We start from the raw sequence: 16,248 nt of genomic DNA on the forward strand, positions 1-16,248 counted from the left end.
AAGCCATCCTAAATTTAGATTTATCAAAATTAGCTGTGAGATAGCACCAACAACTCCAACAACATCATGGGGCGGAAGATTCTAATGACAGAGAGGCAGAGGTTGCCCTTACGGATCTGCCTCCGGGTCAATCATCAGGCAGATGTGGGCCTTTTCAAAGAATCACCCCAACCAGTCCCCAATCCAGCCACCACATTGGGACCACTTACACCAGAACACCAGTGGTTCACGGTCATTGATCTGGCTAACGCATTCTTCTGCCTCCCTTTACACCCTAAATTGCAACCCATTTTTGCATTCACATACAGGGGGCACAATATACATACACACGCATGCCCCAGGGGTTTTCTTTAACTCCTGGGATCTTTAACACCATTCTCAGGGACATTTTCTCAGGGACATTTTGAAGCAATCTCCAAGACTTCCACAGACACTGTACTGATTCAGTACGTGGATGATCTGTTAATAGCATCCACCTCTAGAGCGGCATGCACATCAGCCACACTCAATCTTCTCCACTACCTGAGCCAGGCAGGGTTCTTGATCAAAAAATCAAAACTCCAGTTAGTAAGGAGAAGGGTCACTTTCCTGGGAAACTTGATATCAGGGCGAGGCAGAGAGCTGACGTCCCTACAGAGACAAACCATTCTCCATCACAAAAAGCCTAATACGGTCCAGGACATGATGGCCTTCCTGGGCCTCATCAACTTCTCCAGACATTTTCTTCCTGACTATGCGGGCCGCTCCGCACCCCTAGGGGCTTTGATGAAGGAACAGGGTGTGGGGAATCTCCAGTCACACTTAGAGTGGACACCGGAAGCTCAGGTTGCTTTTGATGACATTAGAAAACTATTGGCCAATGCAGCGGCGCTAAATAAACCAAACTATGCCGCACCATTTTTCTTGGATGTAGCTGATAAACAAACTACGGCAGCAGCCTGCCTTTATCAGCTACAACAGGGGGAAAGGATGGTACTAGGTTATTACAGCATCAAGTAACTCCGATCGAAGGTGCCATAGATTTGTACATAGATGGAAGCTGTCACAAAACGGATGAGGGATTACGAGCAGGGTTTGCAGTTGTGATGAGAGAAGGTGAGAGATTTATCAAGGTGGTCACAGGGAAGGTTGAGCCAGCATCAGCACAGAGAGCGGAGTTGGTGGCCTTGCAAAAGGCACTGGCAGCGGCGCCAGGCAAACCTGTAAATATTTATACTGATTCTGCTTTTAGTTATTTTGTTGTACATAGAGATTTGGGTTCATGGAAGAGAAATGGATGGTGAACAGTAACAGGGGTCCCACCTAGACACAAGGAAATTGTCAAGCAAATAGATGAAAATTTGTGGATCCCCTCTGAGTTGGCAGTAATTAAAGTGGCAGCACACAGGAGTGATGGGGCCATTCACTCCAGGGGAAATGCGGTTGCGGATAAAGCTGCAAAAGAGGCAGCAGGACTGGATCTGCTGGGGATGTACATAATGAAGACAGTGGAGACTGAACAAATGGAGGACTTAAGACCAATGGGAGGAGCACGGGGCCACAGTGGAGGAGATCGGGACAGAGGAGAAAGGACAATGTTCTCTGTGGAAAGGCCCCAAGGGGCAGCTGGTGGTTCTGAACAGATTCCTGGCCCAAATGTGTGAAGAGGCCCATGGTCCAGCGCATGTGGGGGTGGATGCCATGAAAAGACTTTGTGTAAATATGTGGCACCCCAATCTGCACAAAATGATTGAACAAAGTAGAATGAAGTGTGATATTTGTAACCAATTTAATCCAAAATCCACTTTTAGGACTGAGAAGGGGGCGTTCCCAGTGAGGGCCCCAGGAGCAGAGATAATTATGGATTTTACTGATATGGGAGACCGGGCAATGGGCAAGCGCTATTTATTGGTCATAGTAGACGCCTGCTCTGGATGGCCCGAAGCGTATCCTACTGGTAAGGAGGATCCAGCAGCAGTAAAGAAAGCATTGGTGAACCATTTTATACCAACACATGGGTTCCCTAGAATAATACGGTCCGACAACGGATCTCATTTTAAGAACAAACACCTGAGAGAAGTAGAGATTGCAATGGGAATTAAGCACAAATTTGGCACGGTTTACCATCCTCAATCACAAGGGAACAAGGGAAGACCAAATTGGCTAAAATCATGAAGGAAACGGGACTAAATTGGGTGGAGGCGCTTCCGTTGGCCCTCATGACAATTAGACACACTGTGAATAGAGCCAGCGGGTTTACACTGTTCGAACTCCACCATGGAAGGCCCTTCCCAAGACCAGGACACCCCATGACTGAAGGAGCGGAGGTACACCCCAAGGTAATGTTTAAAATACTTAACTACATGTGTTCAAGCTTTTCTCTCCAGATCCCGCCAGAACCGCAGGAGAAACCCGACCTCATAGGGGAGGAGTACCTGTTATTGAAGGTCCTTAAGAGGAAGTGGCAGGAACCGAGGTGGACGGGCCCACATCGAGTCACAGCGCGCACCAACACAGCGGTCCAGTTTGAAGGAAAGGTAGACACCTGGTACCACCTCTCGCAGTGTGCCAAGGTACCGAAAACAGCAGACGGGAAAGGGAGCAGCAGGGGTCTGCGACGTCAGAAACCCCAATGCGTAACAGGTGAAGTGCTAGTAACCTCTCCCTGCAACGGCAACGATGGATGCGAAGGTGCAGAAATCCTTGATGGAGGAACATCTGGACCCAGGACAATGCTCAGCGGGACGAATGCCGAAGTGGAGACGATCATTGAATGGTTTATTGATAATATGCATGTCTGTTGTAATCTTTGCATCTATATTGATTTATGTGGATGTTTATAGAAGTGAAATGCTAACTCAGAAGAGCAGATCCTTAAGAGAAGGGAACTATCCACGAGCCAAGCGAGACACACAAGAGTGCCCCGTATGGATTACATTGTGACGTTATTGACTGTCGTGGGACTTCTACCATGTGGAGAGGGTATGATGTTTACTTATGTCAGTGCTTCTCAATTAATTTCTGTTACGCCCCCCCTAGGAAGAAGAAAACATTTTGCGCCCCCCACTCTCCGCTGTGACTATAATTAGTATCATTTGTCTAGGAAATTGTTATAAGTACACCCCTGCATAACATTGTATCCTTATTAACATTAAAGAAAACAAAAAAAAAGAAAAAGAAAGAAATATAGGCCAACGTACAACAAAGAATAGCTTTATCAACATTGTTTTTTAGTCTGTAACAGAAACGATATAAAGTGCATCAATTAACCTGAAATTCAAAATAAAATTAAATTCTTATTGAAACTATAAACTCAAAAAGCGGGAAGATTGTTGCCAATATTCAGCACGTTTTCGCTGAAAAAACTCAAGCGGCTTATCAGCGTGACTGGGGTGTAATGTCTTTAAGTGACGCCTTCATTTATTTGGGTCCATGCTGTCCTGCCAACATGTTTAGACAGTAAACACACCGGTCTTTCCTCGTCTCCCACCGTAGTCGCAGTGAAGCCAAGCGCTATATATGCTTCGTCATATTTCCTCGTCTTAGCTTTCGGGAGACTTTCGTATGTCTCATTATCTCTGTCTCTCTCCGCCTTTCTTTTCATCACTGTTAAGTATTTTTTCATGCTGTCTCTTGATGGTTTGTTCACTGCACTTCCTATCTCTTGCTCTGTGGTGTGTGCGCGCGAATGCTCGGTGCAAAAAACTCTACACCATAGAGCTAATACTCCCTGCGCACACTCTGACAATGAGAGCGCCACTGCCAACTACTGTAGTGGATGTGCAATTACACTTTATTCTAGTACGGCAAAAAAAAAAAAAGTTCTCCGGGGTCACACGCGCCCCCCCTGGCATCGCACCCCACTATTTGAGAAGCACTGACTTATGTTATGAACCGGGTCCTATTCAATTCTCATGCTCGCGCCATGGTTACACCAATGGTAAGTGGTATTCTGATTGGAGTAGTGTCCAAGTACATACAGGAATGGTGGCGCAACCAGCCCCTTTACGATATGCGGGAAGCGGCCTATGAGCACCTATGGAGGGAGCTAAAGCTCCAACGAGATTTCTCCCCGACAAGCAACCCACTGACGTTATGATTACACTGGGATCAGTCCCCAGTCTGGAGGGGCGCAGCTTCCCCTGTATATCTTGTGTTAGGAGTTGAAGTTGACATAACTGGGCATGATCCTATGGGGTTGATCAAAATACACTTAAAAGCCACCACCACCCTACAGGGGAGGAGGGGTGACGAGCCCCCAAAGGATGAGAACACGAGAGAGAGTAACTCCTCCCAGCGGGTAAGAACGTTGAACTATTCGCCTCTAAAACCAATAGACATAATTCAAATAAGCACGGGAACGGGAACTGACAATGTTTGGCTAGATTGGTTGGCGAGCAAGGCAAAGGATAAGATCGACGGGGAGTGCATTGCATGCGCGGCAGGGCAGCCACATTTGTTTATCGAGCCAGCTCCTATCCATTTTGATGACACCTGGGGATGTCAGTGCATGATGGCACTAACCAGAGAGAACACTCCAATAAACTGTACACAATTGGCTACAATTTACCCCCCAATTAGCGACAAATCCACTGTAGGACCTTTCAAACCACGGAGGGGTGCACCAAACAGCTATATGTGCTTTAATTTCACAGGAAGATCGTGGAAATCTCTCTTTTGAATTGGCAGAAAACTCAGGTGTGGATCATGGACTTGGCTCTTGGATGTTCCAGATGTTTGGCAGATGGAAAGGGTTGATTTTTTCTATACTTACTTCTTTAGCCGCTTTTACAGCTGCTGTTATGATGTGTGGCTGCTGTTGTATCCCATGTATCTGAACTTTGTGTGTACGCATGATTACTGTTGCTGTAGAAAAGGGAACCATCGATCCCAAGATGATAATGCCTCTCCGGTCGGCCCCTAAGGAAGAAGTGATGGGGAACCGGAAGCGAGATGGATGGATGTGATCTCTACTTAGAGCTCAACAGGGGGAATGTTGTAAAATATTGCAAATTGCATTTTTTGCTATAGTTATTTTAATGAAAGTAACTTTATGTGAGCTTGTTTGTGAAGAGAACAGAATAACAATGTGTGATATCTGCTTGGGTTAGGGCTCTCAAGGCTGTGCACCTGTGCGCAGGCTGAGGGCCGCTTCGATATAGCCAAAATATGTGCAACGTGACTGAGCTGATGCAAACTATGTAACCACGGAAACGCCTTTTACTGTGTCTTGTGCTGAGTTTAATAAAAGAACCAACTCTGGGGGGGAGAGGGACTCTCTCCGGGACAGCGCGACAGCAGACATGTCTGTAACGGAGCGGAACCCCCCTTGTACAAGGTTGAGAAGCAACGTTGGCTTCTGGTCTCAATTTGTGGTGAACTTGGTTCGTGCGCCTGTCTGAGTACACTTCTGAAGATTTTGACGTCACCGTAAGGTGGCTCAGAAGGCGAATACAAAATAAAACTTATGAAACAGAAAGAAAGGAAGAAAGATTTTTTTTTTACATTTACAACAACAAAGTTTGAAACAAATTTTTTAAAAAAACATTAAAAAAATTACAAAATAAAAAACTTTACTTTTAAAAACAAATTCCCATAAACTTTGAAAAATGATGAAACAATTTTTTAAAACATTGAATATTTTTACAGACTCTAAAATTAATTATCAAAGAGGAGAAATTCGACAAATGGATGACCAGAAGTGACCTGGAAGTTATATCGGTGCAAATTTGCTTGAGAGATGGTAAAAGTGTTCTGTGAATTGCAAATTTCTTTCATCCCAGTTTTTTATTTATTTTTTTAAATTTAAATTTGTTTGGTTTGTGTAACAAAATACTTTGTGGAGGTGTTCATTGTGCATGGTGGCATTGGCTCCACGGACAACTATGTGGTGTTTGTAGCAAAAAATCCAGCTATGAGTAAGGAATGTAGTTAGGTTGCTGCTCTCAGCGTGTAAATGTACTCCAAGGTATCCCTGGAGGAGTTCCAGCTTAATGAAGTCTGTCAATCCATGGAAATAGGCCATGAGCCCCTCTATTGTCAGCAGAGGGTAACGGTCTGGTATTATGGTATTGTATACTGCTCTGAGATTGACAGATGTGCAGCCTGCTTTCTTTGAGACCACCAGTTTTGGTACCCATGGTGGCGTATTTACCTGCTCTATGATGTTGTACAGCATGCGCCATAGCTCAGCTGAGATGCCATTGCACAGGTCAAAGCAGTTGGACCATGGGAGGTATGTTAGTGTCCACCACAGGCTGATAAGCAAATCCCATGGGCAGCCCAGCCTGTTGACCAAGACCTATGCTGTTGAATATATCAAGACCCAGCAGGTTGGCTCCATGGTGCAACATGCTGAATATGAAGGCTGGTAGAGCCTTTCCACATAGCACAATGGCAGCTGGAGTGAGCCAACAATGCCAATTTCACAACTGCTGTAGCCATGTAGGATTGTGGAGAGCCTCAACATCAGAGAGGTGGAAAATGGTGGCCAAAGAGATGTACTGTCAGGAAGAGATCAAAAGAAAGGCTGCCTGTCTTGCCAAACAGAAACAATGGAGGAGGTGTTAAGGCCGGGAGAGGAGAAAGCTCAGCTGATGAAAGTTCTGGGAAATGGAGGCAAGCGACATCACATTCATCATCACACCCACAAGTGATGTGATCCCACCACCAAAAAACCTCCACCACTGATATGGTGATGACCCAACCTGTTCCCTCTGCCCAACTCCAGCGACTCTCAAACACATTTGGACCAGTTGTAAAGCCAACCTCCAACAAATCCACTACATCTGAAGGAACAACCAGGTCCGCAAGAGCCTTGCCACAGCTCTTGGGAGCAACAGGAATACCGCCAACCCCTCACAACCAACTCCGTCATGGCTCAACCTTTCAGCTGAGAGGGACAGAAAAGGCCAAACCATTATCCCCTTACATAAATCAAAAGCCGGACAGCAAGCAAAGTCCAGGAATGAAAGATGGTAGTCACAATTAGTCAGCAACAAATCTTTCCACCTGAGATTGCAGTCACCACCCTTCGGCTAGACTTCACTGAAGTCTGTTTATTTCACAGAGCTTACACTCCCATAAGAGAATGCAATATAAGAGGCAAATGAGTGGAAAAAAAACTGCATTAACTGGCAGCAGACACATAATGAGGATGGAATGCTAAAATCTATCCTGTTCAGGGGGATGCAGAGGGTTTGTGGCTTCTTCCACCATCAGATTGCTAAAAGACCTTGGCATACAATGTCTGTGACAGTCAATTAGATCGGTCTCTAAAGCAGTCAAATGATGCAGTCAGTTGATATGGATAAAGGGGAAGGACTCTTGTTGGGCTCAAAGAGCATCAACATGATCTGATCACTAATCACCCTGATCCCCCATTTGGGAATCCAGGTAGCAATGCCTTAGGAATAGGGTGAACACAGTATGTTGTCAGGTCTAGGCTTGACTGCGGGAACAGTATGTCCCTACACTCCATAAACAATCAGGCATTTCTCATGCTTTGGCTTAGGACACAAGCTCATGTTTGATCAACCTGTAGCTGGCCACCTTTGATGAGGGTGTATGAGTGTTGAAAGGCTGAAACACTGCATGACTCAAAGGGAAACTACTGATGATGTTTCATGAAATTTAAAGCTTTACCGCATCAGAGATAAAGCTCTCACATTACCCATAACATCAAGGCAAGCCTTACATAAAAACCATCGATTGGCACATTGGACAGTTAGGGTTAGGGTTAGGGTTAGGGTTTAAGTTTTCGGGTTAGGGTTAGAGTTTAAGGTTTAGGGTTAGGTTTAGTGAAGCCTTATTGCAAAAATGACACCTTTTCATCTAAGGATGTGGCTGTGATGATGGGACGACTATCAAAGTCTCACCAAAGTTTAAAGTCTAAAAATGTTGTTCTAACATTTGTGTGCAGTTTTGAATCTGCCTCAGAATTCACAAGATTGATTTAGTCTAATGCAGGGTTGGACCATTCAAAGCAAATAAGACATGGAGAAGATTTTTAGAGGATAGTCAATATTAGTCAGTGAGGCGTAACAGACATCATCATAAAACTTTTCATTTCTCTGGTGTACTTTCTGGTGAGCTTTCAGCTTACGGTGTCCTGAAATGTGATTAAGAACTGAACCAAGACCAATGATGACCAAAGGACAATTCAGATTTTTCTGTTTCATGCTGATCCAGGGTGAGTGAGATGGTATTTTTTATCAAAGTAGAAGGTCAAAAATATATTATTTTTCTGATCCTGCTCGTCAGGTTATGGTGCCATGCTGAACTGCACCAGCCCGACCCCCAGATCTCTGGTTGCGGCCCTGGAAAAAGATCTGTTTCCGTACCGTCAGGTCCGTCCCGTGAAGGACTTTTCATCTCCGCTCAACATCACCTTGGATATAACTGTGGTGGGGGTTTTGGGAGTGGTGAGTCCTTACACCGCCCTTCACTTTATTCTTATAAGACAGCTGTTGCTCTGACTATTTGACAATTGTTTCCCTCACAGGATGCAATATCCCAAACCCTGACCATGCTTATCTGGCAGGTTCTGGTAGGTTTTCAGTGATAAATCCCTTTACAGGGTCAACCAGCTTTATAGCTTACCTTATCTAATGTGCTTCCTTCTGTTATATAGTGCCTGCACGTGACATGTTTTACATGATTTATCTTTCTACTATTGCTTGATGCAGGAATGGGATATTGACGGACTGAGCTGGGATGTGCAAGAATGTGGAACCGAAAAGGTTTCTGTGCTTCGCGAGAGTATTTGGGTCCTAGATGTGCACATTGCAGAGTTGTAGGTTACAAAAACTATTGGTTGTTTTTGTGTTGTTACTAATTAATATTGGAATTCTTTTCCCATTTATTCCCTCAATTTCTGTTTTTTTCCCCAGCATGGAAGAGAACAAATCTCAGAGAACTCCTTTTGTGTACTTATACAACACGGGTGGTGTATTCGATGACAGACCCATCAGGGTGGTCAGCTCCTGCAAACTAGACATCTACACTTTTCCCTTCGACATCCAAAACTGCACTCTGACCTTTGGGTCCTATGTGCATTTCGGTGAAACTGCATGAATATATCAGAAGTTCTGAGCTTTGTTGTTAATTCTAATCATTGAGCTCTTTGTTTTTAAAGCTTCAGAGATCAGAATGAGCCAAGGCTCAACAGCTGAGGACATCCTGCAGGAGTCCAGAGAGGTGTTTGAGACAAACGGGGAGTGGGATCTTGCAGACATTCAAGCAGTACCTTTCACTCTTTCGCTGGGAGAAGATGATTACTCGGAGATTAAATATTTTGTAAGTATCTATTGCAGAACATCATCGAAAACAATATCCAAGACTTCACACTGATTACATGAAGCTTCATGATGCTCAAACATCCAGTGCGTATGAGTTTTGGTACCACCTAGTGGCGAGAACACAACTGTCAGCTGTTAATCTCCAGGACGTTGGGATGTCCCAGGCCATCTGTAACCATTTTATTGACTGGGGCCAGATTAAAAAGGGAGGTGCCAGGACACATTCATAGCTCCCCTTGAGCAAGGTCCTGAACCACCCAAATGCTCACATAGGGCCCTGCAATGACGCCTTACAGGGCTGTACCCTGCCCTACCCATGCAGCTGCAATAGGCTCCTGCTGCCTCCCAAGACCCTGGTAGGGATAAAACGGTCAAGAAAAGACCTATTAATGGCGACTAAGTTGACAAAAGTGTGTCTCTTCCACCAAAAGCTCATCCTGAGGCGTAAACCCATCAACTATGTGGTGAACCTGCTGATCCCCAGCTGCTTCCTCATCACAATCGACATCTTCAGCTTCTTGTTGCCCCACAACAGTGTTGACCGCTCCTCCTTCAAGATGACCCTCATCCTGGGTTATACTGTCTTCCTGCTCATCATGAACGACCTGCTGCCCGTCACCGGGAACCAGACGCCTCTGATCAGTGAGTTTTTAACAGTTTTAATGGAAAACCTTTAAGTTTATCATGTAGTGATGAAGGAGCCAGTCTTAAAACCGCTCTGGTTTGATGAACACCTTCTCCTTCCACAACAGAATCACTCTTAAAAATAGTTGATGTATGCAGAGGGAGGTGGCTTCCGGCATCAATCAAACAAACAAACCAAAAAACAACACAGAATGTTCACAGCAACAGTTACATCCGTCCTTCAGGGACAGAGCGTCAGGTTGTTACCGGGGCCGGGTAGGGTCAGAGTTCAGGGGGTGGACTGCTCCAAAAGAGCTCCAACAGGGGGTCCAGCAATTTTAGAACAAATAAAGGTGGAGACGGTGAACACACTCTTGATGGAAGGATAACGAAAGGGTGTGTAATGTGTCTTCTCACCTGTCTCTCATTCTCTCTGGAGAACGTTACAGATTGTCCACCCATGTCTCTTACAGACGTCTTCTTCTCTGTCAGCCTGGCTCTGATGGTGGCCAGCCTGCTGGAGACTGTTTTAATCACTCATATCCAGTTAAGTTCCTCCCACGGTGCCATCCCCGACTGGCTCAGGACCCTGGTGCTACAGTATGTGGCCATCTTGGTTTGTCTCCCTCCATTAAAGAAGAAGAGGGCAGTCACTGTCTTCCTCAACCCATCAGCTACTGGCACAGGAGGTAAATTCTTATTATTCACAAAGACAGTGAAGAGGATTGCATCTGTCCCTGATGGACTCATTCTGTGGGTGTGTAAAACAGTTGAGCAGTTTAAGTCTGAACTCTTTTTTAACATATAGTTTCATAAGTATTACAATAAGCGTCTTCACATTCAAACAGGCTGATGTTTGTTTTCTTAGTCTCAGAACCAGCTTCGTCTGTTGCCGGCGTCGTCTCTGTCAGAGGCCCTCAGGAACTGTCAGACGCTTCTCCTGCGGAAAAGACGACCCAGGACTCAGTTTTGGAGGAACTGAGGAAGCTGAGCCGACATCTCGCCGCCATCCGCGTCCAGGTGGACAAACACTTCCAGGGGAACCACTCGATGCAGGAATGGGAGATGATCGGGAGGGTGGTAGACCGTTTCCTCTTTGGTCTTTACATCATCTTCATCACAGTCACCTTCATCACCATCATTTCCATCTGGATCTGGAATAACTCATATGCAGCTTGAGTTGGACATTTATCTAATGTTGACACTAACAGTCCCGGTCAAACAATTACACAAGTTTACAAAAACACAACATCACTACTAATAATAACAGTCATATAAGATTTTACAATTTACACCAACCAAAATATTTTTTGGACATTTATTTGTATGTGATTGTATAAAAAACAATTTATTAACATGTGTTGAATGCGACATTTATATGAAGCTAATGATTGCTTTAATGTGCAAAGTGGCTACATGTCCACCAGCTAGAGCCATGAGATGACGCTCTACCTGGTTGCAATGGAGTTCTGAACAAACTTTAAATGCTGAACTCTAAATATTTGACATTATGGATATGTAATTAAAGATGTTAATACATATTTTTCAATAGACTGAGATCATTGTATCATATTTTTTCTCTCACAGTAAGGTGGCTCAGAAGGCGAATACAAAATAACATTCAATAAACAACAAAAATGAAAGATTTTTTTTTTGCATTTACAACAAGGTTTGAAACACACTTTTTAAAAAAATTCAATTAAAAAATTTTACAAAAAGAAAAAACTTTACTTTTAAAAACAAATTCCCATAAACTTTTAAAAATGATGAAATAATTTTACAAATCATTGAACATTCTTACAGACTCTAAAATGAAATTTTAAAGAGGAGAAATTTTGACAGAAATGGATGACCGGAAGTGATCTGGAAGTTATATCGATGCAAATTTGTCCTATTTGTTAATTTTCGTTAGCGATGGTAAAAGTGTTCTGCGAATTGTGAATTTGTTTCATCCCATTTTTCTTAAAAAAATAAAATAATTTAAATTTGTTTAAATTGCATGACTCAAAGGGAAACTACTGATGATGTTTCATGAAATTTAATGCTTTACCGCATCAGAGATAAAGCTCTCACATTACTCATAACATCAAGGCAAGCCTTACATAAAAACCATCGATTGGCACATTGGACAGTTAGGGTTAGGGTTAGGGTTAGGGTTTAAGTTTTCGGGTTAGGGTTAGAGTTTAAGGTTTAGGGTTAGGCTTAGTGAAGCCTTATTGCAAAAATGACACCTTTTCATCTGAGGATGTGGCTGTGATGATGGGACGACTATCGAAGTCTCACCATGGTATGAAAATGTTGTTCTAACATTTGTTTACAGTTTTGAATCTGCCTCAGAATTCACAAGATTGATTTAGTCTAATGCAGGGTTGGACCATTCAAAGCAAATAAGACATGGAGAAAATTCTCAGAGGATAGTCAATATTAGTCAGTGAGGCGTAACAGACATCATCATAAAACTTTTCATTTCTCTGGTGTACTTTCTGATGAGCTTTCAGCTTACGGTGTCCTGAAATGTGATTAAGAACTGAACCAAGACCAATGATGACCAAAGGACAATTCAGATTTTTCTGTTTCATGCTGATCCAGGGTGAGTGAGATGGTATTTTTTATCAAAGTAGAAGGTCAAAAATATATTATTTTAGGACACACGGAGATTGAAGCTTCTGACGTTAACTGTAAAATACTGGTTGATAAATGGCTTTAAACCTGCCTGAGCATGATTATTGTACAATAAAAGTTATCTCCCATATTTCTGATCCTGCTCCTCAGGTTATGGTGCCATGCTGAACTGCACCAGCCCGACACCCAGATCTCTGGTTGCGGCCCTGGAAAAAGATCTGTTTCCGTACCGTCAGGTCCGTCCTGTGAAGGACTTTTCATCTCCGCTCAACATCACCTTGGATATAACTGTGGTGGGAGTTTTGGGAGTGGTGAGTCCTTACACCGCCCTTCACTTTATTCTTATAAGACAGATGTTGCTCTGACTATTTATCAATTGCTTCCCTCACAGGACCCAATATCCCAAACCCTGACCATGCTTATCTGGCAGGTTCTGGTAGGTTTTCAGTGATAAATCCCTTTACAGGGTCAACCAGCTTTATAGCTTACCTTATCTAATGTGCTTCCTTCTGTTATATTGTGTCTGCATGTGACATGTTTTACATGATTTATCTTTCTGCTATTGCTTGATGCAGGAATGGGATATTGACGGACTGAGCTGGGATGTGCAAGAATGTGGAACTGAAAAGGTTTCTGTGCTTCGTGAGAGAATTTGGGTCCCAGATGTGCACATTGTAGAGTTGTAGGTTAAAAAAACGATTGGTTGTTTTTGTGTTGTTACTAATTAATATTGGATTTTTTTCCCATTAATTCCCTCAATTTCTGTTTTTTCCCCAGCATGGAAGAGGACCAATCTCCGAGAACTCCTTTTGTGTACTTATACAACACAGGTGGTGTATTCGATGACAGACCCATCAGGGTGGTCAGCTCCTGCAAACTAGACATCTACACTTTCCCCTTCGACATCCAAAACTGCACTCTGACCTTTGGGTCCTATGTGCATTTCGGTGAAACTTCATGAATATATCAGAAGGTCTGAGCTTTGTTGTTAATTCTAATCATTGAGCTCTTTGTTTTTAAAGCTTCAGAGATCAGAATGAGCCAAGGCTCAACAGCTGAGGACATCCTGCAGGAGTCCAGAGAGGTGTTTGAGACAAACGGCGAGTGGGATCTTGCAGATATTGAAATAGCTCCTGTCACCCTCTCGCTGGGCAAAGATGATTACTCGGAGATTAAATATTTTGTAAGTATCTATTGCAGAACATCATCATGGAAAACAATATACAAGACTTCAAACTGATTACATGAAGCTTCATGATGCTCAAACATCCAGTGGGCGTAAGTTTTGGCACCATCTAGTGGAGAGAAGACTTGGACTTGGGATGTCCCAGGCCATCTGTAACCATTTTATTGACTGGGGCTGGATTATAGTCTATAAAAAGGGAGGTGCCAGGACACATTCATAGCTCCCCTTGAGCAAGGTACTGAACCACCCAAATGCTCACATAGGGCCCTGCAATGACGCCTTGCAGGGCTGTACCCTGCCCTACCCATGCAGCTGCAATAGGCTCCTGCTGCCTCCCAAGACCCTGGTAGGGATAAAACGGTCAAGAAAAGACCTATTAATGGCGACTAAGTTGACTAAAGTGTGTCTCTTCCACCAAAAGCTCATCCTGAGGCGTAAACCCATCAACTATGTGGTGAACCTACTGATCCCCAGCTGCTTCCTCGTCACAATCGACATCTTTAGCTTCATGTTGCCCCCCCACAGTGTTGACCGCTCCTCCTTCAAGATGACCCTCATCCTGGGTTATACCGTCTTCCTGCTCATCATGAACGACCTGCTGCCCGTCACCGGGAACCAGACGCCTCTGATCAGTGAGTTTTTAACAGTTTTAATGGAAAACCTTTAAGTTTATCATGTAGTGATGAGGGAGCCAGTCTTAAAACCTCTCTGGTTTGATGAACACCTTCTCCTTCCACAAACATAAAAATGTTGATGTATGCAGAGGGAGATGGCTTCCGGCATCAATCAAACAAACAAACCAAAAAACCACAGAATGTTCACAGCAACGGTTACATCCGTCCTTCAGGGGACAGAGCGTCAGGTTGTTACCGGGGCCGGGTAGGGTCAGAGTTCAGGGGGTGGACTGCTCCAAAAGAGCTCCAACAGGGGGTCCAGCAATTTTAGAACAAATAAAGGTGGAGACGGTGAACCCACTCTTGATGAAAGGATAACGAAAGGGTGTGTAATGTGTCTTCTCACCTGTCTCTCATTCTCTCTGGAGAATGTTACAGATTGTCCACCCTTGTCTCTTACAGACGTCTTCTTCTCTGTCAGCCTGGCTCTGATGGTGGCCAGCCTGCTGGAGACTGTTTTAATCACTCATATCCAGTTAAGTTCCTCCCACGGTGCCATCCCCGACTGGCTCAGGACCCTGGTGCTACAGTATATGGCCATCTTGGTTTGTCTCCCTCCATTAAAGAAGAAGAGGGCAGTCACTGTCTTCCTCAACCCATCAGCTACTGGCACAGGAGGTAAATTCTTATTATTCACAAAGACAGTGAAGAGGATTGCATCTGTCCCTGATGGACTCATTCTGTGGGTGTGTAAAACAGTTGAGCAGTTTAAGTCTGAACTCTTTTTTAACATATAGTTTCATAAGTATTACAATAAACGTCTTCACATTCAAACAGGCTGATGTTTGTTTTCTTAGTCTCAGAACCAGCTTCGTCTGTTGCCGGCGTCGTCTCTGTCAGAGGCCCACAGGAACTGTCAGACGCTTCTCCTGCGGAAAAGACGACCCAGGACTCAGTTTTGGAGGAACTGAGGAAGCTGAGCCGACATCTCGCCGCCATCCGCGTCCAGGTGGACAAACACTTCCAGGGGAACCACTCGATGCAGGAATGGGAGATGATCGGGAGGGTGGTAGACCGTTTCCTCTTTGGTCTTTACATCATCTTCATCACAGTCACCTTCATCACCATCATTTCCATCTGGATCTGGAATAACTCATATGCAGCTTGAGTTGGACATTTATCTAATGTTGACACTAACAGTCCCGGTCAAACAATTACACAAGTTTACAAAAACACAAGATCACTACTAATAATAACAGTCATATAAGATTTTACAATTTACACCAACCAAAATATTTTTTGGACATTTATTTGTATGTGATTGTATAAAAAACAATTTATTAACATGTGTTGAATGCGACATTTATATGAAGCTAATGATTGCTTTAATGTGCAAAGTGGCTACATGTCCACCAGCTAGAGCCATGAGATGACGCTTTGCCTGGTTGCTATGGAGTTCTGAACAAACTTTAAATGCTGAGCTCTAAATATTTGACATTATGGATATGTAATTAAAGATGTTAATACATATTTTTCAATGGACTGAGATCATTGTATCATATTTTTCCTCTCACAGTAAGGTGGCTCAGAAGGCGAATACAAAATAACATTCAACAAACAGAAAAAAAGAAATAATTTTTTTTTACATTTACAACAAGGTTTGAAACACACTTTTTTTTTAAATTTCATTGAAAAAAAATTTTACAAAAAGAAAAAAACTTTACTTTTAAAAACAAATTCCCATAAACTTTTAAAAATGATGAAATAATTTTACAAATCATTGAACATTCTTACAGACTCTAAAATGAAATTTTAAAGAGGAGAAATTTGACAGAAATGGATGACTGGAAGTGATCTGGAAGTTATATCAGTGCAAATTTGTCCTATTTGTTAATTTTCGTTAGCGATGGTAAAAGTGTTCTGC

General features: G+C 43.4%; 2 protein-coding genes across 3 annotated transcripts; both read left to right on the plus strand.

Moving 5' to 3' along the window:
• The first annotated feature begins 7,761 nt into the window (after positions 1-7,761).
• Positions 7,762-11,440, plus strand: LOC115247155 (5-hydroxytryptamine receptor 3A-like). Of its 2 annotated transcripts, XM_029827766.1 has the most exons (9): positions 7,762-8,170; positions 8,242-8,402; positions 8,483-8,527; positions 8,667-8,773; positions 8,871-9,040; positions 9,116-9,276; positions 9,710-9,920; positions 10,376-10,591; positions 10,771-11,440. In XM_029827766.1, the coding sequence occupies exons 1-9, from the start codon at positions 8,122-8,124 to the stop codon at positions 11,079-11,081; spliced, it is 1,431 nt and encodes a 476-aa protein (XP_029683626.1). In that variant the 5' UTR covers positions 7,762-8,121; the 3' UTR covers positions 11,082-11,440. The 2 variants fall into 2 exon arrangements, with proteins under 2 accessions (XP_029683626.1, XP_029683627.1); XM_029827767.1 differs by lacking the exon at positions 8,483-8,527 and having other exon boundaries at positions 7,763-8,170.
• A 954-nt stretch (positions 11,441-12,394) lies between these two features.
• LOC101065947 (5-hydroxytryptamine receptor 3A-like) lies at positions 12,395-15,562 on the plus strand. Its single transcript, XM_029827770.1, has 9 exons — positions 12,395-12,492; positions 12,675-12,835; positions 12,916-12,960; positions 13,100-13,206; positions 13,302-13,471; positions 13,547-13,707; positions 14,132-14,342; positions 14,787-15,002; positions 15,182-15,562. The coding sequence occupies exons 1-9, from the start codon at positions 12,444-12,446 to the stop codon at positions 15,490-15,492; spliced, it is 1,431 nt and encodes a 476-aa protein (XP_029683630.1). The 5' UTR covers positions 12,395-12,443; the 3' UTR covers positions 15,493-15,562.
• The last annotated feature ends 686 nt before the right edge of the window (positions 15,563-16,248 follow it).

Source organism: Takifugu rubripes, chromosome 20 (genome assembly GCF_901000725.2).
Source record: "Takifugu rubripes chromosome 20, fTakRub1.2, whole genome shotgun sequence".
NCBI lineage: Eukaryota > Metazoa > Chordata > Actinopteri > Tetraodontiformes > Tetraodontidae > Takifugu > Takifugu rubripes.

Bases quoted from the DNA above. Each gene is read 5' to 3' on its own strand.
- LOC115247155 (XM_029827766.1), top strand. From the start codon at position 8,122: ATGATGACCAAAGGACAATTCAGATTTTTCTGTTTCATGCTGATCCAG. The intron at 8,171-8,241 runs GTGAGTGAGATG...CCTGCTCGTCAG, and splicing joins CTGTTTCATGCTGATCCAGG to GTTATGGTGCCATGCTGAAC. The intron at 8,528-8,666 runs GTAGGTTTTCAG...TGCTTGATGCAG, and splicing joins TGCTTATCTGGCAGGTTCTG to GAATGGGATATTGACGGACT.
- LOC101065947 (XM_029827770.1), top strand. From the start codon at position 12,444: ATGATGACCAAAGGACAATTCAGATTTTTCTGTTTCATGCTGATCCAG. The intron at 12,493-12,674 runs GTGAGTGAGATG...CCTGCTCCTCAG, and splicing joins CTGTTTCATGCTGATCCAGG to GTTATGGTGCCATGCTGAAC. The intron at 13,207-13,301 runs GTAGGTTAAAAA...TTTTTTCCCCAG, and splicing joins GATGTGCACATTGTAGAGTT to CATGGAAGAGGACCAATCTC.